The 23,696-nt window shown below is 32.8% G+C and overlaps 4 protein-coding genes across 7 annotated transcripts; 3 read left to right on the forward strand and 1 right to left on the reverse strand.

The window, feature by feature from the left end:
• Positions 1-1,545: 1,545 nt before the first annotated feature.
• LOC114184514 (3'-5' exonuclease-like) lies at positions 1,546-4,935 on the forward strand. The gene is made up of 6 exons (XM_028071823.2): positions 1,546-1,833; positions 2,222-2,401; positions 3,120-3,250; positions 3,350-3,508; positions 4,020-4,130; positions 4,454-4,935. Exons 1-6 carry the CDS (start codon positions 1,611-1,613, stop codon positions 4,526-4,528), a joined length of 879 nt encoding a protein of 292 aa, XP_027927624.1. The 5' UTR covers positions 1,546-1,610; the 3' UTR covers positions 4,529-4,935.
• A 3,169-nt stretch (positions 4,936-8,104) lies between these two features.
• LOC114184520 (3'-5' exonuclease-like) lies at positions 8,105-11,176 on the forward strand. 3 transcript variants are annotated; one of them, XM_028071840.2, is made up of 5 exons: positions 8,105-8,306; positions 8,627-8,806; positions 9,523-9,890; positions 10,405-10,515; positions 10,840-11,176. In XM_028071840.2, exons 2-5 carry the CDS (start codon positions 8,638-8,640, stop codon positions 10,948-10,950), a joined length of 759 nt encoding a protein of 252 aa, XP_027927641.1. In that variant the 5' UTR covers positions 8,105-8,306; positions 8,627-8,637; the 3' UTR covers positions 10,951-11,176. The 3 variants fall into 3 exon arrangements, with proteins under 3 accessions (XP_027927641.1, XP_027927632.1, XP_027927639.1); XM_028071831.2 differs by having other exon boundaries at positions 8,106-8,363; XM_028071838.2 differs by having other exon boundaries at positions 8,106-8,358.
• A 5,271-nt stretch (positions 11,177-16,447) lies between these two features.
• Positions 16,448-18,343, forward strand: GAE6 (UDP-D-glucuronate 4-epimerase 6). Its single transcript, XM_028070732.2, has one exon. The coding sequence runs from the start codon at positions 16,666-16,668 to the stop codon at positions 17,998-18,000; it is 1,335 nt and encodes a 444-aa protein (XP_027926533.1). The 5' UTR covers positions 16,448-16,665; the 3' UTR covers positions 18,001-18,343.
• A 3,165-nt stretch (positions 18,344-21,508) lies between these two features.
• On the reverse strand, positions 21,509-23,696 carry LOC114193897 (glycine-rich RNA-binding protein 4, mitochondrial-like). Of its 2 annotated transcripts, none has more exons than XM_028083917.2 (5): positions 23,501-23,696; positions 22,847-22,990; positions 22,681-22,749; positions 22,093-22,199; positions 21,509-22,011 (listed from the first exon to the last, which is right to left on the reverse strand). In XM_028083917.2, the coding sequence occupies exons 2-5, from the start codon at positions 22,968-22,970 to the stop codon at positions 21,850-21,852; spliced, it is 462 nt and encodes a 153-aa protein (XP_027939718.2). In that variant the 5' UTR covers positions 22,971-22,990; positions 23,501-23,696; the 3' UTR covers positions 21,509-21,849. The 2 variants fall into 2 exon arrangements, with proteins under 2 accessions (XP_027939718.2, XP_027939795.2); XM_028083994.2 differs by lacking the exon at positions 23,501-23,696 and adding an exon at positions 23,311-23,480.

Consider the following 23,696-nt stretch of genomic DNA (forward strand, 5'->3'; position numbering starts at 1 on the left):
ATTAAGCCATTTGTGGCAAGAGACTCAAGCTAGAATGCAATAATATATATATATATATATATATATATATATATATATATATATATATATATATTATAGCTAAGTAAATAAATATAGATGTTCATGAGATTTAAATATCATTTGCTTTACTCAGTTGATAATTTAACTGAGTTATTGTATTTTGGAAGAAAAATGCATATTATTTTGTTTTGTACACTAATGATATTTTATCTCTAACAATATTGTTATGCGTGTTTCAACACAAACAATTTATACTTTTATGTGGCTTATATTTAGTTTACATGATATATCTTTCATACAAATTAATGATGTATTAACTAGGGTGACAATTAGGATCTGTCTCGTTAGGTCAACCCGCAAGCTCGCGGAAAAAATGCGAAGCGACCCAGGATAGTGAACCCGCAGGCCTGGTTCGCAAGCCCGCATAAAATTTAAAAAAAAAATTGCACTTGTGTATATTAATTACTTATATTATGAACTTTTGCATTAACGTTTCAAATTCTTGTATAATTGAAAAATACAAGTATTATGTAAATTTTAATGTGCTAAAATTTAAAGAATACATTGTGTATGTCATAATATGAATATGATGAAAATGTTGAATTATCAATTTATCATCTAATTCTCCAAAGTCTTTACTTAATTTTGTGAACTTCGTAAAGTTTCTCAATTTTTAAACATTGAAAGTTTTATTATAAAAATAAAAAATAAAAAATAAAAAATTAAAAAAGGTGGGTCGTCTGTGATATGCAAGACAGGGTGGGCCTTGTGCGGATAGGGCCGACCTTCATTGCTACCCCTAGTACTAACTCACATTGAATCTTCATAACTTCAATGAACTTAAATTCATAATAAAATCCACTGAACAAATACAACACGTGTATAATAGTTCACACTTTATCCAAAAATAACTCTCTCAATAATATTTATTTTCTCATTTTAGTTCGATTCTAAGTTATTTATATTTTCAATATATTTCTATTACAAAATTAAAAATTAAAAATTTACAAAAATATAAAAATGTTACTTGTTTTAAGAAATAGATTTACACAAATTATTAATTTAAAAAATATGTATGAGAAAAGGTCTAATAACCAATTTTAAAAAAAAAATATATTTAAAAGAAGTAAATTAATATAGCATTCAAAATCTATGACTTTTGTAGTCGATTTTTGAACAATATGCAAATTATCTATTATTTATTTTAATCACTATTATTATTTTTCTAACTTATTTTTATAATAAATAAAGTCGAGAAAAATATTCAATTTACTACTTTAATGTAACATAAATGCCAAAATTATTTGCAGTGTAATTAAACAACTTGTAAGGACTGGGTTTCGCGATACTTGCATGTCTCATATTTTAGAAAAAAATAAAATAATTTGAGCCATGAGAAAATTTTAAAATTATATTTTGAAATGTTTGATCCAATTGTTATATTTAAAAGGTATTAAAAATTAAAAGTGAAATATAAATTCATACAGAATAGTGTTATAGATAATATTTTATTGTGTTATTAAAAATAAAAGTTCCATCTTTTCACCACATCTACTCTCTGATGTCTCTGAAGCGGGAAGGGATTTGAGATGAAGAACGTGAAGGAGGAGGAGAGTGGTTTCACGCGCCTTGCCTCATTCGTCTGCGATTGTGAACCTTTCACGGAGGAAGAGCTTGAAGGCATCGAAGCTTCTCTTTCCAACCCTAACAACAAACGTCGGTTCGACGATCTCACTCCTCGCCGCCGTCGCTTGCCCGAATCGCTTATCGCTCTTCAACACCCAAATATTTCTTCTTTATCCCGTCGTCCAGGTTCTTTACACTAATTCTTCATTTCGCTTTTTTATTACGCCATACAACACATGAAAATATTTCTCCTGTTGTTTCATCGCATATTTTCCACCTTCTTCCGTGATACACAAAATGACACCGCTTCAATCAATCCAATTTCAGTCACTAATTCTTAAAATCAAAGTTAATTGAAGTATCTTCTACAAGCTAGTTATTTTCTCGACTTCTGGTTCTTCTAAGTCATGTCCGAGGAGGGCTTAATATGTATGATTCTGTTATGTTGAATTGTATAGAAATGCTTGATAGGAATTCCATTTGGTTATTGGAAACAGTCTATTAATCCGTCTTTTAGATGAATTTGTATTTGCATTTCCTCTTAAGTTTTCTATTATTTTCTTATCATGTGCAGGCTATTCAAGAATGAGATTACCTGCAATTAAGTTCAGTGGTCGAATTATGTATAGCAGGACTTTTGATTCTGTACAGAAAGCTGTAGCAAAACTCTTACAAGCCCTGGACGTAAAAAATAGAGAGATTGTGCAATTTGCAATTGGATTTGATATTGAGTGGAAACCTTCCTTCACTAAAGGTTGTTTCAGCATCTTCTCCTGTTTTTCAATAACTGCTGATTACGGCAATAGCGATTTCCTTGTAGTATTGAGTCTTATTACAATTGCTGCATTAAGCAATATTATTAAGATGCATTTGAAAGAGTAATGATAATCACTCATTCTGAAACCGATTGGAGTGGAAAGGAAAAAGACACTAGAAGAAGAAAAGACGAGGAAATGAAGTGTTAGGTGTAACTAGTAATGCGGTGGAGAAGAGACAGATAAGAAGAAAATGTATGAAAGTGGATGAAAGAGAAAGTGAGTATATGGTGATTGTTTTTCTTATCTGAGATTAAGAGTTTTTACTGGTTTTGTATACAATAAATTAAGCCGGTTGTTCTTCAACCAGTTTAGGTTTTTTAATCTGTATTTTGAAGAATAGAATGTTTACAGGCTAGAATCAGATCCTTGCTCAAATTTATAAAACTTTGAATAACTGTCTTGTATTGCAAATTGTAATGTGGATGAAGGTAAAGACACGATTTGGTATCTGGGAGATTAAAGTTTTAATTCCAGCTAATTGTTTGGCTCCTAACTCATAGTTTATTGATTAGCTTTTCTTCAAAAATAGGAATTTCCTACTCTTGTGCAGAAGAACCTTTTTCTTTTTTTTTCCTATAAAACATTAATTCTTGAAAAAAAAACAAAAACTCATAACTTCAATTACTTACTCACTATTGTGTAAAACTTTTATAGGCGTTCCACCCGGAAAGGTAGCAGTCATGCAGATATGTACTGACAGTAGTCATTGTCATGTTCTACATCTAATTCATTCTGGAATCCCTCCAAATTTACAGCTTTTGCTTGAAGATCCTACAGTTCTGAAGGTTTCTATTTCTGTTAAACTGGATTTCTTGTTTTTTTTCTTTTGTCTACGTCAACTAATCAATTATGTAAGTATTAATACAAAGTTTGGTGTGCGCAAGGTTGGAGTTGGGATTGATAGTGATGCCACGAAGGTTTTTAGAGATTATAAAATATCTGTCAAAGGTGTGACGGATCTTTCTTTCCATGCCAATCAGAAGCTTGGTGGTGATCACAAGTGGGGTCTTTCATCTTTGACCGAAAAACTTTTATCGAAACAGGTATGCTTCGAATCCAATTGTCTTAAATTAAAATGTTATTTATATTTTTTTGCAAGTTTTAATCACTAACTAGTAGTACAGAAAATAAATCTTTTCTTTCATTCAAGAAAACAATAATAAAAAATTTAGCACGTGTGTTACTACACTCTATGCAGTTTTTCCATCCTAATAGGATTTAGCTGTACTGGTGTGAGAGCATATCCAAAATAGAAAATACCAAAGTGGATGCCATAAATAATAAACTGTTTTTTTCTTATTTATTTTGTGGTCACTAGTTTATTGTATTCCTACGCTCACAAAAATAGAGATAAATTGTTTGTATTTTTCTATGATGGCTCGATCATTACCCCTTTTTAATTACTTTTTCATTTTTTTTTTGTAAATTTTTTCTTCTATGTTCATGGAGAGGGGGATGTGAATGGGTCAGTGAGATGTTTCACCCGCCTTACCAAATAAAAAGGTGAAGAGAACTATCTGTGTAGGATATTTACGAAGCTTGTTATTTTTACAGCTGAAAAAGCCCAATAAAATAAGACTGGGAAATTGGGAGACTCCTGTTTTGTCAAAGGAGCAACTAGAGTACGCTGCAACCGATGCTTTTGCTTCTTGGTATCTTTATCAGGTACATGCTATTCTGGAATAAACTTTTACAGAATTTCTTATTTGAGAAAAAAGTAAAACAAGTTAAATTTCTCTCGTAATATGAAATCAACTTATATACCTCTGTTTTTTAAAAGCATGGAATATATTAACGGGAATAACTTGATTTAATGTTTAACTTATTTTACCTCTTAATTTCTTTTCATATTGAACTAAATAGTAAATACCACCCCCAATAGCTAATTGTTAGCCTTGTTTTGATTTGAAATTCAAACTATTAACGTTCTTAGTCTTATCTTCCATTTTATTGATACTTGATTTTAGAATTGGTTTATTCTTTTGTAGGCAATTAAAGATCTGCCGGACGCCCAAGTCACGGACAAAAGTGGCGAAGTTGATGTTGGTCTACTGCAGGACTGACTACATCTTCGTTGTGTGTATTAAATTTAGCTTATATTAAATATTAACCAATAAGTGGTAATTATTTATCTGCACGAAATATTTGTTGTATTGCAATATTTTATTTTCCTTCTCGGACACCCATTGGAAGGTTTACCCTTTAGCAGTTAAGATAAAAAATAGACAGGATATGATGAGAAAAGAAAAGAAAAGATGCAGGGTATGTGAGCCGTGTGTAGAAATGTGGTGTTTATTAGGGATGTCAAAGGGGCTTAATCTACCAAATGTTGTTGGCTGGATTGGAGTTTTTAATCCATCTTGCCTGTTCGTCAAATTGAGATGCATATAATGTATTTCAGAACTGGGTTTTCCGGAATAGTGTTTCAGAAAGAGCTTTTCGAAACATATAACATGATTTTGGGAAAGAACTTTTTGAAGCGAGTTTATCTTTTCTTCCTCTACAATCTACAACAGCAATGATAATGAAATTTGAGTCTGGTATTTTAGTCTTTTTTCTTTCATTATGGGGGTGTAGGGAGTAATTTGGTGCGGATGAAGGAAGCAATGATTAAAACTAGAAGAACTAATTTTATTGAATAAGGTTTTGGTTTAAAAAAAATTAAAAAATTCAAAAAATGTGAGGTGGCACGAAGTATACTTAACGGTGTTAGTTTTATACTAACGAAAAAGACTTAATAGTTACTAATTTACAAAAATGTGCACTTAATTAAGATTAATAAAAATATAAAAATTAAATTTAAATTCTGATATAGAAAGAGGTTCAACGGAGTATTTTAATTTTAATTTAAATACATTATTTTAATTATGACTTCATATATCAATTATGTAAATAGTTTCATTTAAGTTAGTTAATATCGATTGATTTATTTTTTTCTCAAAATTTTAAAATTATTTTTGTTAATTAACATTGACAACGTATTTTATTGATTAGTGTTTATTGAGATTGTTTCAATTGATGTTTAAAGCTAAAATCAATTGATTTATTTCATATTAGCTGAAATATTTTTCTATTTATATTAGAAAAAATAAAAATTACTACATAAATTAATAAAAAGAAATTGTTATAGTAAAAAAAAAATATTTTATTTATCTTAATTTCTATTTTGAAATTTTCAATACAATCAAAGTCTTATTTATTTGTTAATGTTAATACTGTAGTAATGGTATTAGACAAAAATTTCAAAATAAAAACTAAATTAAGACAAATAAAAAACATATTAAACTAATATTTTTCTATAAAAATATAAATCGAAGACATAATTTAACTGAAAATCAACTACAACGATAAAAAAAAATCACATTTGTCAAAAATAACTTTTTCGACATTAGACAAAAAGTTTCCGACTGATATTTAACAAAAATTATAATATTGGTCAAGAAAAAATCTTAACATATATTAACTAAGAAAATCGTGATTAACATTAGTTAGAAAATAATTACTACCATGGTAATTTGATAAAAGTTTTACATATATTTAAATTTTATAATATATGTATAAATAATTAAATTTGAATTTACTTATTGAAATTAAATGTAAATACCTATAAATACTAATGATTGTAATTAAAATAATTTCATATAAGCATAATAGCTAAGTATTTCATTTCTTTTTATTTGAATTAAAATAAGAAGGCTAAGAAAATTATTCATATTTTATTATATTAAAAATAAAAATATATTATCAATACAAAGACATATAATTAAAAGACAAACATAAAATGTGAGTTTTTGTTTCAAATATTCATATTGATGAATACGAGTATGTTTTTTTTTTTTTAATCGTAAACATTGATATAACGATACATTATAAAAGTTTTTCTTGTCTAGATAAATAAATTAGTGTTTTTTGGGAATGTCACATAAACCTAATTTGATATTCCCTGAACTCCTTTTGGAAAAAATGTTTAAGTATACATGCGATCATAATATTGTGGTATGATGTGCTAAAATATTTGTCAAAACATCTAAACATATTATTCATCTTCAACTTTCAATTATTTCCCATTTCAAAAACATCATAACCCAATTGCCTCATCATATCTTTCACGACATTTCATTAAATCAAATTTACAAGCTTAGTTTTTTTGTAATGTTTTATGGGATAACCTGAACTTAAATCAAAGGCGTTTTTTTTTCAGTAATTAAAAGTTCAAATTTCAACTCCTACTATTAAACCACAAATGATATAATATTTATATTGAAGCTAGAGAATGACATTAATGTATTAATTCAATAAGAATAGTAGCGACCAATCTTAAACAAATATTTTAAGAATATTAAGATTGGTGTATAAAAACTTTATAGTACTAAGTATGTAAAATATACTAAAATTTAAATAAATTATATTACTTTAATGTTAATTTACATTTATATAAAAATTAAGGCTAAAATCATTCTCAAACGTACCTATACAGCACCACTAGTGACGAAGACATACTCATTAAAATATAGTATGATTAATTGAATAACCCATTAATCCCAAAGACATACTTACTAATATAATGACAAAAATTGAAAAAACAATCGTTATTTAGGGTGAATAAAATAAAGCATGGTTAATTGAAAAGATTAAACTATTTGTGCCAAGAAACTCAAGCTAAAATGCAATAATTAATATATATATATATATATATATATATATATATATATATATATATATATATATATATATATATATATATATATACAACTAAGTAAATGAATATAGATATTCATGAGGTTCAAATATCATTTGCTCAACTAAGTCAATAATTTAACTGAGTTATTGTATTTTGAAAAAAAAAGTGCATATAATTTTATTTTATTTTGTACACAAAAATGTTTTATCCATAAAAATATTGTCATGCGTGCCTTTAACTCAAACAATTTATACTTTTGACTCGCTTATATTTAGTTTACATAATTTGTCGTCCATTCAAGCTAATAATGTACTAACATTGGATCCTAATAATCCCTATAGACTTAAACATGTGTGTAGTAGTTCACACTTTATCCAAAAACAATTCTCCCAATAACATTTATTTTTTTCGATTCAAAGTTATTTATATACTTCTACTACAAAATAAAAAATTATAAAATTACAATAATGTTACTTTTTTAAGAAATAGATTTACACAAATTATTATTTTAAAAAATATATATGAGAAAAAGTCTAATAACCAATTTTATTTTAAAATTATATTTAAAAAAAGTAAAATAATATAGCATACAAAATCTATGATTTTTGTACTCGATTTTTAACAATATAAAAATTATCTATTATTTATTTTAATCAGTATTATTATTATTATTTTTCTAATAAGTAAAGTCGAGAAAAATATTCAATTTACTACTTTAATGTAACATAAATGTCAAAATTATTTACAGTGTAATTAAACAACTTGTAAGGACTGGGTTTCGCGATACTTGCATGTCTCATATTTTAGAAAATAAAAATTGAGCCATAAGAAAATTTTAAAATTATATTTTGAAATGTTTGATCCAATTGTTATATTTAGAAGGTATTAAAAATTAAAAGTGAAATATAAATTGATACAGAATAGTGTTATAGATAATATTTTATTATGTTATTAAAAATAAAAGTTCCGTCTTTTCACCGCATCTACTCTCTGATGTCTCTGAAGGGGGAAGGGATTTGAGATGAAGAACGTGAAGGAGGAGGAGAGTTGTTTCACGCGCCTTGCCTCATTCGTCTGCGATTCTAAGCCTTTCACGGAGGAAGATGTTATGGGCATAATTGGGAGATGAGGAAATAGAGCCCAGCCCAAGTGAAGTGGAGGTGACAATTGAAAAAGCCAATTCAAAGTTGAAGAGAAATCCTTTTAGAAATCGTCAGGTTTCTCTGAAATTTTAGGATTACAAAATGAATTGATTCTGTTAGGATTTGTTTTATTCTGTTGAGATTTATTTGTTTTGCTGTATTAGTAAGAATATTTTGGAGACCATTGTGGTTGTGGAGGGTTTCCCCTTTCCTCGAAGAAAGTGGAGTCATATCAGAATTCCATTTGGTTCTTGGAAACAGTCTATTAATCGGTCTTTTAGATGAATTTGTATTTGCATTGCCTCTTAAGTTTTCTATTATTTTCATATTTTGTGCAGGCTATTCAAGAATGAGATTACCTGCAATTAAGTTTAGTGGTCGAATTATGTATAGCAGGACTTTTGATTCTGTACAGAAAGCTGCAGCAGAACTCTTACAGGCCCTGGACGAAAAAAATAGAGAGATTGTGCAATTTCCATTTGGATTTGACATTGAGTGGAAACCTTCCTTCCATAAAGGTTGTTTCAGCATCTTCTCCTGTTTTTCAATAACTGCTGATTACGGCAATAGCGATTTCCTGTTAGTATTGAGTCTTATTACAATTGTTGCATTAAGTAATATTATTAAGATGCATTTGAAAGAGTAATGATAAATCACTCATTCTGAAACCTATTGGAGTGGAAAGGAAAAAGACACTAGAAGAAGAAAAGACGAGGAAATGAAGTGTTAGGTGTAACTAGTAATGCGGTGGAGAAGAAACAGATAAGAAGAAAATGTAATGAAAGTGAGATGAAAGAGAAAGTGAGTATATGGTGATTGTTTTCTTATCTGAGATTAAGAGTTTTTACTGGTTTTGTATACAATAAATTAAGCCGGTTGTTCTTCAACCAGTTTAGGTTTTTTAATCTGTATTTTGAAGAATAGAATGTTTACAGGCTAGAATCAGATCCTTGCTCAAATTTATAAAACTTTGAATGACTGTCTTGTATTGCAAATTGTAATGTGGATGAAGGTAAAGACACGATTTGGTATCTGGGAGATTAAAGTTTTTTTAATTCCAGCTAATTGTTTGGCTCCTTACTCATAGTTTATTGATTAGCTTTTCTTCAAAAATAAGAATTTCCTACTCTTGTGCAGAAGAGCCTTCTCTTTTTCTCCTATAAAACATTAATTCTTGAAAAAAAAAAACTCATAACTTCAATTACTTACTCATTATTGTGTAAAACTTTTATAGACGATCCACCCTCAAAGGTAGCAGTCATGCAGATATGTACTGACAGTAGTCATTGTCATGTTCTACATCTAATTCATTCTGGAATCCCTCCAAATTTACAGCTCTTGCAGATATGTCATTGTTATAAACTGGATTTCTTGTTTTTTTTCTTTTGTCTACGTCAACTAATCAATTATGTAAGTTTTAATACAAAGTTTGGTGTGCGCAAGGTTGGAGTTGGGATTGATAGTGATGCCACGAAGGTTTTTAGAGATTATAAAATATCTGTCAAAGGTGTGACAGATCTTTCTTTCCATGCCAAACAGAAGCTTGGTGGTGATCGCAATTGGGGTCTTTCATCTTTGACCGAAAAACTTTTATCGAAACAGGTATGCTTCGAATCCAATTGTCTTAAATTAAAATGTTATTTATATTTTTTTTGCCAGTTTTAATCACTAACTAGTAGTACAGAAAATAAATCTTTTCTTTCATTCAAGAAAACAATAATAAAAAATTTAGCACGTGCGTTACTACACTCTATGCAGTTTTTCCATCCTAATAGGATTTAGCTGTACTGGTGTGAGAACATATCGAAAATAGAAAATACCAAAGTAAATGCCATAAATAATAAACTGTTTTTTTTCTTATTTATTTTGTGGTCACTAGCTTATTGTATTCCTACACTCACAAAAATAGAGATAAATTGTTTGTATTTTTCTATGATGGCTCGATCATTACCCCTTTTTAATTACTTTTTCATTTTTTTTTTTTGTAAATTTTTTCTTCTATGTTCATGGAGAGGGGATGTGAATGGGTCAGTGAGATGTTTCACCCGCCTTACCAAATAAAAAGGTGAAGAGAACTATCTGTGTAGGATATTTACGAAGCTTGTTATTTTTACAGCTGAAAAAGCCCAAGAAAATAACACTGGGAAATTGGGAGACTCCTGTTTTGTCAAAGGAGCAACTAGAGTACGCTGCAACCGATGCTTTTGCTTCTTGGTATCTTTATCAGGTACATGCTATTCTTGAATAAACTTTTACAGAATTTCTTATTTGAGAAAAAAGTAAAACAAGTTAAATTTCTCTCGTAATATGAAATCAACTTATATACCTCTGTTTTTTAAAAGCATAGAATATATTAACGGGAATAATTTGATTTAAAGTTTAACTTATTTTACCTCTTAATTTCTTTTCATATTGAACTAAATAGTAAATACCACCCCCAATAGCTAATTGTTAGCCTTATTTTGATTTGAAATTCAAATTATTAACGTTCTTTGTCTTATCTTCCATTTTATTGATACTTGATTTTAGGAATTGGTTTATTCTTTTGCAGGCAATTAAAGATCTGCCGGACGCCCAAGTCACGGACAAAAGTCGCAAAGTTGATGGTTGTGTTACTAAATTTCGGCCATGGTGGCGCCGCCGTGGCAGAAATAGATTTTAGCTATATAGACTATATCTACTGATAAGTGGCCGATGGCATTCAAAAGATTTTAGAATCAACTCAAGATTCTAATAATTGATAGCACTGGCTGTTATTTCCTGTTATCCGATATTGTTAACACTGGATGATGGTCTACTGCAGGACTGACTACATCTTCGTTGTGTGTATTAAATTTAGCTTATATTAAATATTAACTAACAAGTGATAATTACTTATCTGCACGAAATATTTGTTGTATTGCAATATTTTATTTTCCTTCTCGGATAGCCATTGGAAGGTGTACCCTTTAGCAGTTAAAATAAAAAATAGACAGGATATGATGAGAAAAGAAAAGAAAAGATGCAGGGTATGTCAGCTGTGTAGAAATGTGGTGTTTATTAAGGATGTCAAAGGGGCTTAAGCTACCAAATGTTGGCTGGATTGGAGTTTTTAATCCATCTTGGCTGTTTGTCAAATTGAAATGTATATAATGTATTTCAGAACTGGGTTTTCCAGAATAGTGTTTCAGAAAGAGCTTTTCGAAACATATAACATGATTTTGGGAAAGAACTTTTTTAAGCGAATTTATTTTTTCTTCCTCTACAATCTACAACAGCAATGATAATGAAATTTGAGTCTTTTTTCTGTCATTATGGGGGTGTAGGCAGTAATTTGGTGCGGATGAAGGAAGCAATGATTAAAACTAGAAGAACTAATTTTATTGAATAAGGTTTTGATTTAAAAAGTTAAAAAAATGGGCCAAACATGACCAGAAAAAAACTTCAAAATAAAACTGGTTTTTGTAATGAGTAAAATGGAAGTTCTTGAGGTGTGTCAATACTTCTTAAACTTATGATACAAACTCACATATGATATTATTCTACTTTTTAAACTCAAAAGACCAGTCTATCCTATAACTAAACATTCACTACCAGAATAAAATATTACTAGAAAATACAAATAATTAGATTGAAGACTTATATTGACTTAGTTTTGTTTTGTTTTTTTTTTTTATGTTTTGATCAGAAGATGATGACTTTGTTCAAATGATTGTTTGGTTCCTTACTCCTCATAGTTTATTGATTAGCTTTTCTCCAAATGATTTGTTCATCTACTGATAGAGAGGAATTTCTAAGAAAATTTTGAACAACTTAAATTACTGACTCATATTATCGTATAAAACTTTCATAGGTGTTCCACCCGGAAAGGTAGCAGTGATGCAGTTATGTGGTGACAATAGTCATTGTCATGTTCTTTATCTAATTCGTTCTGGAATCCCTCGAAATTTAGAGCTTTTGCTTGAAGATCCCTCAGTTCTGAAGGTCGCTATTTCTGTTAAGCTGGATTTTTGTTCATGTTTTTTGTTTTGTGTACGTTAACTAATCAATTATTGTAAGTATTAATACAAAGTTCGATGGTGACGCTATGAAGGTTTTAAAGATTATAAAATATCTGTGAAAGGTGTGATGGATCTTTCTTTCCATCTTTGACTCGAAAACTTTTATCGAAACAGGTATGTTTCGAATCCAATTTTCTTAAATTAATATCATTACATGTCTAATTACAAAGAGTATTTGTATTTTTTTTGCTACAAACAGTTTGAATTACTATAAGCAGTTAATTGCACGATAAAATGTTGAATATTGATAAAATGTTTCGCATTTAACAGAAGCTAAGAAAGGTTTATCCTTGATAAAGTGTTAACTAACTTTGAAGGTGATGGCATGGCCCCAACCCAAGTGTCCCCATTGGTGACTCAATGTGAACCTCATGCATTCCATTCAGCACCTCCCTTCTTTTCTATAACACGTGCCCTCGCTTTCAGATTACCAGGGGCCTTTAATAATTATAACAATAATCAAGGATGTGTTTGGCAGAAGGAGAAATTTTATTTCATTTTTTTCTTTCATAAACTAATGGCAAAATGGTATTGAGCGTGACGTTTTTGTGAATAAATAATTAAGAAAAAGTATGTGGTGAAAGAGATTAATTAGATTACATAGGCAGAATTTGAATATTATAATAAATAAAGGTCTGATTGATAAAAAAGGTTGAGGTTGAGGGTGAGCTGCCGACAGTGGAAAGATATGGTGTGATTGATGAGTGAAGTATAATTAACAAACACACAAAACGACAGCGCATTCATTCATCGTTGCTGATGCCGTTTTGATGTATAAAAACAATCATCAGCAACACAAGATCCATTTTACACTCATCAATTAATTTACTAATGGTCGTGCCGTTCAATTCAACTGATAAACCTGTTCTTTTTTCTCCCGTGTTCTGTTGCATGTTGCATTGCATTGCTGGTGAAAGATGATTCAAGTTTTACATAAAACTAGTTTTTGTGACTTCATATAAAGTTGCACTCCTCATTTAACTATAAAATATTTACATTTTCTGATCTTTAAAAAAAGTTGTATCATTTCAAACGTAAAAGAAGTCCTTATCTTTAAATTTTTTAGCATATCCCATGACCTTTATCTCTGGTTGCGTGTTTTGTGGGTAACTATTATTTTCTCTATTATTCTACCATATATTTTTTAGTGAGATATAGTTTTAAGCCTTACTTTCTACTTGTTTTGTTTACATTTTGTTTGAACAAATCTCATGTGCCATTGTTGTAACTAAATCTAACAATAAGTAAGTAATCACGTAACATAAACCTCTTTTTTCCTCTAAGTTAAACAATGAAACAGTGTAATGTTTTTTTTTTTTTAAATGAAGATGTGTGTCGGTAAATGAAGTGTTATGATGTTTTTGGAAGAGGTACGCAATTAATACGTACATAAGTATTGGTATTGGCATGTGACAGGGAGAATATATAGATATAGGTGTCAAAGAATAAAGAAGAGAAATGCTCCATTTTATGACTTAGGAACCTTCTTCTGCATTTCCTTTCCTTTCTTTCTGCTGTGTTGGGTCCATCAAATTAAGACCCCACACTCTTTCATCATCTTCTTCTACTTTCCGCGTTAACCACTTCATCTCCTAACACATTTCATTTTTTTTTTTAACAAGACATGAAACCTGATTTTTTGTGAATACGAAGAAAATGTTACAATTTTTTTATAAATTTGAATAATGTTAACAGCATTGAATTCACAGTTAGATTAGGGTATTATAGTTTTGTCGTACATATTCTAAGATTGGGTTTCTTGGAGAATGACTCACTCCACCGTCATTCATGCATAATACGTGTACTTCCAAATTTTGTGCTGCTTGCTTTTTTCATAACGTTTTCATATTTGTATTTTTGACTTTCTCCATATCTATGCTGTATTTTTTTCTCCCTCAAAACAAGTGTAGAGTACTAAGTATACATTTTTCCTTTAAATTTTATAAGTACAATAAATTCCTTTACTTCTTGCTCAATAATTGACAAAATTGTTCGATCTTTCTCGTGGAGTTTGTTGGGATCTGAAAAAAGTTGCCTCCATAATTATTACTATGATACAAATTTGAGAGAGAAATATTCACAATATTGGCCAAACACAAAAACATAAACCATGTCCCAACCCAAACATCTTATCAAGCAAGTATTTTCAGTGTAATTATCATAAGGGTTAATGATTTTATCGCATGCCATATTCTAGCTATGATTTTGTTTTACGATCTTTCTATACAATAAATAAGCTGTTTTCGTATTCTATTCATTAACAAACACCTGTGTGTGTCGTAAAAAAAGGTTAAAATAATCCTTAAATGAACACTTTCAAATTTTCTGACTACTTATTTAAAGTATGTTCGGTTACGTATTTATTCTGTCTTCTCAATCTGATCTGATATGTTTCTTTCACCATGTCAAAGTTGTGTTTATGGGGCTATATCAAAATTCAATTGACAAAACGTAAGTTTAAAAAAATAATTAAACAGTATATATCCTTGAAATTATAATGTTGTTTAATTTTGTAATGTTATCTTACACCTTTTTTAGTGTTAAATATATCATGCTTCATGGTTAATTATTTTTCTAATGAAATCTCTAACTTAGAATTTTAAAATTGTAAGATAGAAAGTTCGAGTTTTCTTCATTGTTCTTTTATAGTTAATCTTATATATAATTAATAATAAAATAAAATTACATTTAATTAGATTTGCTTGAAGAGATGAAGTAAAAGTAATCCATGCAAGTGACACGGATAGAAAACCCAAGTTACAAGAGTTTATTTTAGTTAAAACTTATTTCGATAAAAAGTTAGGTAACATAATAACAAAAATAAAGTGGACTTTCTCAGTCAATATTAATAGCTATCTAAAGTCAAAATGGCTTTGTTTCTTGATAATGTCAGGATTATACATGGAATTTAAAGAAAAAATATTATATAAAATCATAAAATTTGAATTGGTGCAATTAAGATATTGTATGGAGAATGTTAAAGTAAATAGGAGGTTACACCAACACAAAAAATAATCGTCTTCATCAAACACTTGGATGGAGGCTTAAGTTAACAATGACAAGAGTAAGAAAACACACGATGCACACACATTTCAAGTCCAATCTGTCAAACTAAACGTTGGGCCGGAGGTAGTTGTCATGTGTCAAAACCACGTAATTTGTCCAGCAGCTATGAATTATCACATCTCTAGTTCAAAATAATCTTTTTTAACAAATTAGATTTATAACTGTTCCCTTTGTTTATTAGTCTTGTTCATGGGATTCCATGTGTATTAAACACACTGGGGCCCACCAGAAAAGCTACTAGAACCGGTTTATGAAATACCTCGGTTGCTCTGTACCAATTATTATCGCTGAACTTTTTTTCTGACATAATTATTTGATTGTGGGTAAACTTGAAAAAGCAGAAAAAAAGTGTTGCAAATTACAGAGGAAGAAGAAAGAGTGTTGTTGGTATTAAATGTGAAAGGCAGTACAAAAATGAATGAAAAAATAGTTTTAACAGCAAAAAAACATGTTTGTTTAATGCAAGTGGTGCTCCATAGGCAATTAATTAGACATGGTCCTGGTGCATGGAATCAGAATCCTTTTGCGCCTAATGGATGGAAGAATCGAAGAACCCAATATTTTTTACTTACACAGCCGACCAAGGCCCTTCTCTTCCTTAATTTACATCAAATTCCGAGTCAGATTAAGGGAGAAATTTATTATCGTCAACTTTTTCTTTAATTACACCATTTAACGCCATGTCTGAAACTAAGAAAAGGGTTAAATGAGTGAGTTTTCATTAATAGAGTATTAAATAGTAAGTGTATAAGGACAAATAAATATGAATACGAAAGCGGTAGTGGTCTAACAGTGTCGGTGCCTAATTAATGTGGGCTCAATAATGTTGAGAGAGTGTGGTGTTAAAGAAGAGAAATGGGTGTTTAGAAGATGATAAGATTTAAAATGAGCATGGTAAATGGCCTAACCTCTATGGATTGGTGAAAAAAGAGGAGAAGAAGAGTTGACATGTTAGCACGTGGAGAGCACATGGTGGGGGGTATTTGCTCATCCATCACTGACAAATGTGAAGAGGGCTACGTAGGAGAATAGAATAGTTTTCAAGAGACTATGTGTGTGTGATAGTAAGTAAGAAGAAAGGAAGTGGTGCTATCCAACCAACACCAACCTGTATTTTTTTCTCTCTCTCTCTCTCTCGGATCCTTTATATCAACCCTTTTTCGTTACCTTGAAGCTTCAGGGCTCACCTCGCATCAGCTCTCAGTCAGACACAAACACAAACACATAAGCAGCATTCGGAGTTACCTCTTTCTTTCTCTCTTATCTTATCAATGGATCGAATGGTTTCTCCGCCGGACACCAGCAAGAGCATAAAGCTGGAGAGATACAACAGCTACATAAGGAGAGTGAACAGCACCAAGCTGCTAAACGCCTCTTCCAAGCTCCTCTTCCGCGCCACCCTTCTCGTCGCCCTGATCCTCGTATTCCTCTTCACCTTCAACTACCCCCCCCTCGCCGACACCACCCACCGCCATCTCCACGCCCACTCCCACTTCCTCTCCTCCGCATTCGGCGCCTGGGAGAAGCAGGTGCGCCACTCCTCCACCCCGCGCCGCCCCAACGGCCTCACCGTCCTCGTCACCGGGGCTGCGGGCTTCGTCGGCAGCCACTGCTCCCTCGCCCTCAAAAGACGGGGGGACGGGGTGCTGGGTCTGGACAACTTCAACTCCTACTACGACCCCTCGCTGAAGCGCGCCCGCCAAGCAATGCTGGCCAAGCACCAGGTGTTCATCGTGGAAGGGGACCTCAACGACACGCCCTTGCTCCGGAAGCTCTTCGACGTCGTCGCCTTCACCCACGTCCTCCACCTCGCCGCCCAGGCCGGCGTCCGCTACGCCATGCAGAACCCCCAGTCCTACATCACCGCCAACATTGCAGGCTTCGTCAACCTTCTCGAAGTTGCCAAATCCGCCAACCCCCAACCCTCCATCGTCTGGGCTTCCTCCAGCTCCGTCTACGGCCTCAACACCCAGAATCCCTTCTCGGAGCTCCACCGGACCGACCAACCCGCCAGCCTCTACGCCGCCACCAAGAAAGCCGGGGAGGAAATCGCCCACACCTACAACCACATTTACGGCCTCTCCCTCACCGGCCTCCGCTTCTTCACGGTGTACGGCCCCTGGGGGAGACCCGACATGGCCTACTTTTTCTTCACCAAAGACATCCTCCAGGGGAAGACCATCGACGTGTACGAGACCCAGGACGGGAAGCAGGTGGCGCGTGACTTCACCTACATCGACGACATCGTGAAGGGGTGCCTGGGGGCTCTGGACACCGCCGAGAAGAGCACCGGGAGCGGTGGGAAGAAACGTGGGCCGGCCCAGTTGAGGATTTACAATCTGGGCAACACCTCACCGGTCCCGGTGGGGAACCTGGTCTCCATTCTGGAAGGGTTGCTGAACACGAAAGCGAAAAAGCACGTGATCAAGATGCCCTCGAACGGCGACGTCCCCTACACACACGCCAATGTGAGCCTGGCCTTCCGCGATTTCTCTTACAAACCCACCACCGACCTCCCCACCGGCCTCCGCAAGTTCGTGAAATGGTACGTCGGTTATTACGGACCCCAACTCAGGCCCAAAAGGGAATCTCGTCTTGACAACTGATGCCTTCGCCACGTCATCATCATCATCTCCATCTTCATCTTCATCTTCATCTTCCTTAATTATTGCTGTCATTCTTTTTTGTTAATTATTTTCCGTGGACCCAAATGTTGGTGTGGCAACTATACATATATAAATATCTGATGGTATAGATGAAGGACATAAATGTGAAGGAAAGGAACACAATAGCAAGTGTCTCACTGTATGTATGTATTGTGTAGATCTGTATCCAAACCTAAACCAAAGAGAATCAGGCTTGTAATAATGGCTGGTGGGCTCTGCCACAAAGGTTGCAGATCTCTCCCCTTCTTTATCAATATATTTTCATTTCACACCTTTCATTCAATTACCTCTTTCTTCTTTTCTTTTTATTCAACTGCTTTTTCTTCTTTCTGCATACATCTTATTCAAATTCAACACTAACATGCTTCCTTGTCCAAGTAGTTAAACATCTCTTCTTCTGATTTAAATTTTAGTTAAGAAGTAACTGTGACTGTGTCACATTATTGTAGTTTGTTTCTGGTTATAACCAAGTATTTCGTAAAAAACAACAACATTTCTTAATATAAGTACCATTGTCATTCTCAAGTTGTAAAGTTTTAAAGTTCTTTATTCCCAGGTCCCAATCCAAAGAGGCATTGTGGGCACCATGGACATTTCACTTCTTTCTTTATTTCTCCATGACAATACGAATACAATTTTGGAATTTACTGTTTATGAACAAATACCGTAATTTAGGTGCAACTTTCATAAGAGAACGCGTTTAGTTGTGTTACAAGTTAAAGACTTGCGGCTTCAAAAAAAAGCATAATTATTGCAAGCTCTGAAGGCCTTTTGGTCGTCGTTGGCCACTAAGTCAAGATTTTGAGAATCCAATTAAATAATTACGATTCCCTCTGCCCTTTAATTCTATGTTTGCTACTTATTTACTACTACTCATTATTTTCATCTACATTAATGCTATTATAGTAAACTGTTTAGGGCTTATGAGAGTGAAGTTGGTGTAGCTTTAACCCTAAACCTAAAAAACCCAAAAGTGAACAATTCACATGTAGAAATTTCCTTCATTAGCTAGTTGCAGCACACTAAAAACTTGTGTGTGTGTGTGAGTGTGTCACAAGCTTCTTGTCTTGTAGAGCTGTAAATTGGATGGTGTATGCATTCACTTCACACGGCGATTGCCTCTTGAGAAATGGAACAATGATATGTATGCAATGTTTGACCAAATGGAAAAAGAAAAGATTTTTGGGTGGAAATGGGATAATTTGAATGGTAGACGAGGCCAATACGCGTAGACTGCAACCTGGTTTAATATTCTTCCTCTGTTACTGCCATTGCCAACTCATTTCTCACGTGTCATCATTTCATCCCTTGTAATGCTAACTTAACTGATTAATCCCTGCATTCTTCCATTGTTAGATTGAACATCACATACCTAATAATTCAGCTAAAGTGGAGTTGGTGAGCTTCAAGTTAGGGAAGGATCAACCGAGAAAGATAGTCCAACCAATGAAGGAGTCAAGAATTTGTGTCTCTTTGTATTAGATCTGATCTAGTTCACAACAACCCATGTCTTCAAATTGTGTTCAGTTAAATATAATATGATATACATTTAGAAAGCTTGGAACTTTTTTTCCGAATAAATCAAAAGAGTTAGGGATTACACATTGTGTCTTTGGTACTGTATCTAACAAAGTTGACCACCGGAGTCTTCAAAATCTCATTAAACTAGTAATGTTTTTTATTTGTTTAAAGTGTGAAATTTGTACACCGACAGTCCATGCCTGGTACATCATTAAAATAAATCTGTATCAAAATTTGGGATTAAGGATTTCTCATGATCCACCATGGTGATAGTTAAAATTGATTTTATTGAAGGGAAAAACATGATTTTGTTATTTTTATTTAATTCTGAAATTAAAAGGAAAAGGGTGGCATGGATCCTACCAGAAGGTAGAAGTAGAGGGACAGAGAAATGGTCGTCTATGCAGTTAATGTCAATGGAATGTTTCCTCTTTCTGTTATTTTAATGTGTAAGTATAAGGGGACCAATTAACAGAAAAGTCAGGAATAGTTTACCTTCATAAAATATAAGTTTGAAAATTTGCTAAGATACCGAACTTGGTTGCATAATGCATGCATGATATATGTACACTATTATATTTTTTATGAATATAATCACTGCATAAAACAAAACTCGCGAATTTGGTTTTGATTAGATTTAAAAGAATAACTGTTACTACAAAAACAACTCCCTTCTTATTTTTAAATTATAAATTAAAAAAAATGCTGTATTGTGAAATCATTTGCTACTGTCACACAGCCTAAGACAAAAGCTGTGTGCACTGGGAAGGGATGAAGAGTGTGTGTTGAATTGCAGAGTTTAAGCAAACAGAGAAAAAAAAAAATAGTGTTGGGTTTGTATGGTTGTGATGTGATGTTGATACAAGAGGACAAATTTTTCAATTGAGAGGGAGAAAGACACTCCACCATCAATGTTGTGCAAGTGCTATTTCAGTGAAAAAATTGACGTGATCCATATCTTTCGTTAACGCATAACACAACAATAACAATAGGGACATAAGCACATGCCCCCCACCTTAGGGTCACCGACACTCACCGGACATTCCATCCACGAAAATTATTTTATTACCATATTTAAAAAGATCTTCGTAGAAACTTTGTTCAACTTCGTACAAATTGTGAACTAAAAACTCATTAAAAATTACTTTCAGTTTTTTGAATGAATTTTCTAATAATTTTTGTTCAAGGGAGTTATATTAACATTTTCTTGGAAAATGGGTGTTAATAAATCAATTAGGGTTGAAGAAATTATTTCTTCAATAAGCTTTGGTAAGAATGGGTGTTAATAAATCAATTAGAGTTGGAAAAATAATTTCTTCAATAAACTTTGGTAATTAATGGGCATTTGTCTTCAAAACGTAGAAAACTAAGTCACCATGTCACAAAACATCATAGTAAAATCATAAGAAAATGTTTGCTAATATACTATTATTTGCGTTTCAGTGTTCACAGATAAAAACTAAAATTTTAATATTATTCAAAGCATACCTATTCTCTCTACTTCTATTTCCTCATATTCCAGTATCCATCCCCAACATAAAATTGATAAACTCAGTTATACAAGTAAAACATGCCATACATACATACATATAAATAAATTTATGTTGAAAATATCCCTATTTCACATACTTGTTTTCGTCGTTCTATCCTTATTAATATTATAAGTATTACCATTATCCTTCCACAACCAATCAAATCTACAATACTCATACTTCCAATTTTATTTCATATTATACAAAATAACCACTCACTCCATGTCATTTAGGTTTTTAGCAGTAGATACTACCTTACCAAGAGTCTAATGTTAATCCCATGTACACCAAATTCTCAAAATGCACAAGAACACATCCATTATATTTCCACTAGTTAAAATAATAATTCTGTTCTATTAACTTACAAGAACACCATTTTATTATATGAACAGTGATTAAGAAAAGAAAAACATCTATTGATACATCCATGTTCGCCACACAAATAATAATGATAGTGTTTGGACAGTAACGATCCTGAAGATTTTAATGCCCTTGAGTGGGCTCGGTGATTTTTAAGGCCCAAATAAATCAACCCATAATTGAAAACTAATGAGAAATCCAACCCCTTGATTGATCGAAACAGACATCACATAAAGGTAGTTAGAATAACGAAACTAATAAGAAATGTTACCGAAGAAAACACGGCATTCCACTGATTATACTAGCTAAATCGAAGTTCTTGGCATAAACATTAAATCTCAAAACTAAGCACGATCCCCAGAAAAAAAAAATTGGATCACCAACCGCCACCGCCACCGCCACCACCATAACCACCTCCACCTCCACCGCCGTTACGAGAAGCATAACCACCACCGCCATAACCACCACCGCCGCCAGATCGAGGTCCAGAAGGTTTATCATTTGCGTAAGATACCCTGATGCTTCGCCCATTTAGATCCTAAAGAACCACCATAGCAAGTCAGTCAACTAGCAATGACTATGACAACAAAGTTAAATATAAACAGAAAAGCATTCTTACCTGCCCGTCCATTGCAGACAGTGCCGAACTTGCAGACTCATCACTGGAGAAGTTGACAAATCCAAATCCCCTCGATCTACCAGTGTCTCTATCAGTTATAACCCTTGCTGTGAAACAGACCAGCAAGTGTAAGTAAGCCAGAACCAAAAGTAGGGACCAGGCTCACATTTTTCAGTGCTGGCAAACTCGACTTTTCTAATGTTTTATTCCAATTTCGCAAATAACCAAACCAGTAAACCAGTAAATTTTCTCTTAAAAACCGTCACCACAATATGGCATTCTGCAACATACTCCAAAAATCTAATGGTGCATCAATTGTCAATAAAAGATAGAAAAAATGGCAAAAGGCCGAAACTCTGCTTCTGCCATATGGCGTCTTAGTGGAAGTTGGACCACAATGGAGTCAGGATAACAGATTGGAGAGGACTTCATCCATACCATTGTGCTATACCGGCTGCTACTAAGAACTATGCATGTTATAATGAAACCGACTAAAACTAGATAACATATAGTAAACCCACGCTAACAGGTGACTCTGTTACTAAAATGGAACCACCAGATAACAACAACGAAAGAAGCCGAACTCACCCTCAACCACGTCTCCAAAACTAGCAAATGCGTCCCTAAGAGACTGGTCATCAACTCCGTACGAAAGGCCTGAATTATCAAAAGACCAAACCAATAGAAACATACAAAAATTAGCATCAACTACGTAGTTTGTATTCATCACAATCTTTGCAACAGATGTCAATACCTCCAATGAAAAGCTTGCTTGAAGACATGCAGCGAATATAATTAAGCATGGATGCAACAGGTGCTTGTGTGCTGCCAGCAGCACCCTGCCTCAAGACATTTCCAACCCTATTACAGAAGGCCATTATGATTGTTGCCTGAGTTCCTGAAACCAAAAATAAGACCAGTAAGGTGACGATCGCTAGTATAAAAATACATGATCATGGTAATCACAACACAACAACCGATTAACAGAACTCTAAAATGTTATATAGACCTCACTTTTCAAAATCCAACACAACTTTTGTGGTCTCGTTTAAGGCATTATAATCTCCATATGCCAAACGCAGAAAACTCAAACGCAAAGAAATCAGAAACCTTAAAAAAAGAACATAGTGATGACAGAGCATCTATTCTTCTCAGTGACCAAGTAACATGATAGTTGCTAAAAGCATCAACCTAAAATTCAAATAAGCATACTGGCACCTGAACGGCAGTGGGAAATCCGAAAAACGAATGAAAAACCCGTGAACCCACCCAAAACTCCAAGGAAACGATCAACACGAATGAACAAAAATTAGGGAAATGAGAAAAGAACATAGAAGTGAGGGGGATAAATGCATAAAAATAATAGGGTTTAAGGTTAAAATAGACGAAGAATGAAGAAGAAAAATACCGAATGGAAGAGGGAAGAGCAATGCGGCTGGCTAGGGTTTAAGATGAAATATCAGAGTGGTGGCTATGAAAATATCTCCTTCTTTATAAACTGAGTGAAGGGTAGTACAGTCCAGAATCAATCCTCTGCATCTAACTCTACTTTTTAAAAACTACAACCGCTTCTATTACTCTACTTTCATTTCATTTCTTTTCTT

The sequence above is a fragment of the Vigna unguiculata genome, chromosome 1, assembly GCF_037176805.1.
Source record: "Vigna unguiculata cultivar grain cowpea cultivar isolate G323 ecotype 2 chromosome 1, ASM3717680v1, whole genome shotgun sequence".
Classification (NCBI taxonomy): domain Eukaryota; kingdom Viridiplantae; phylum Streptophyta; class Magnoliopsida; order Fabales; family Fabaceae; genus Vigna; species Vigna unguiculata.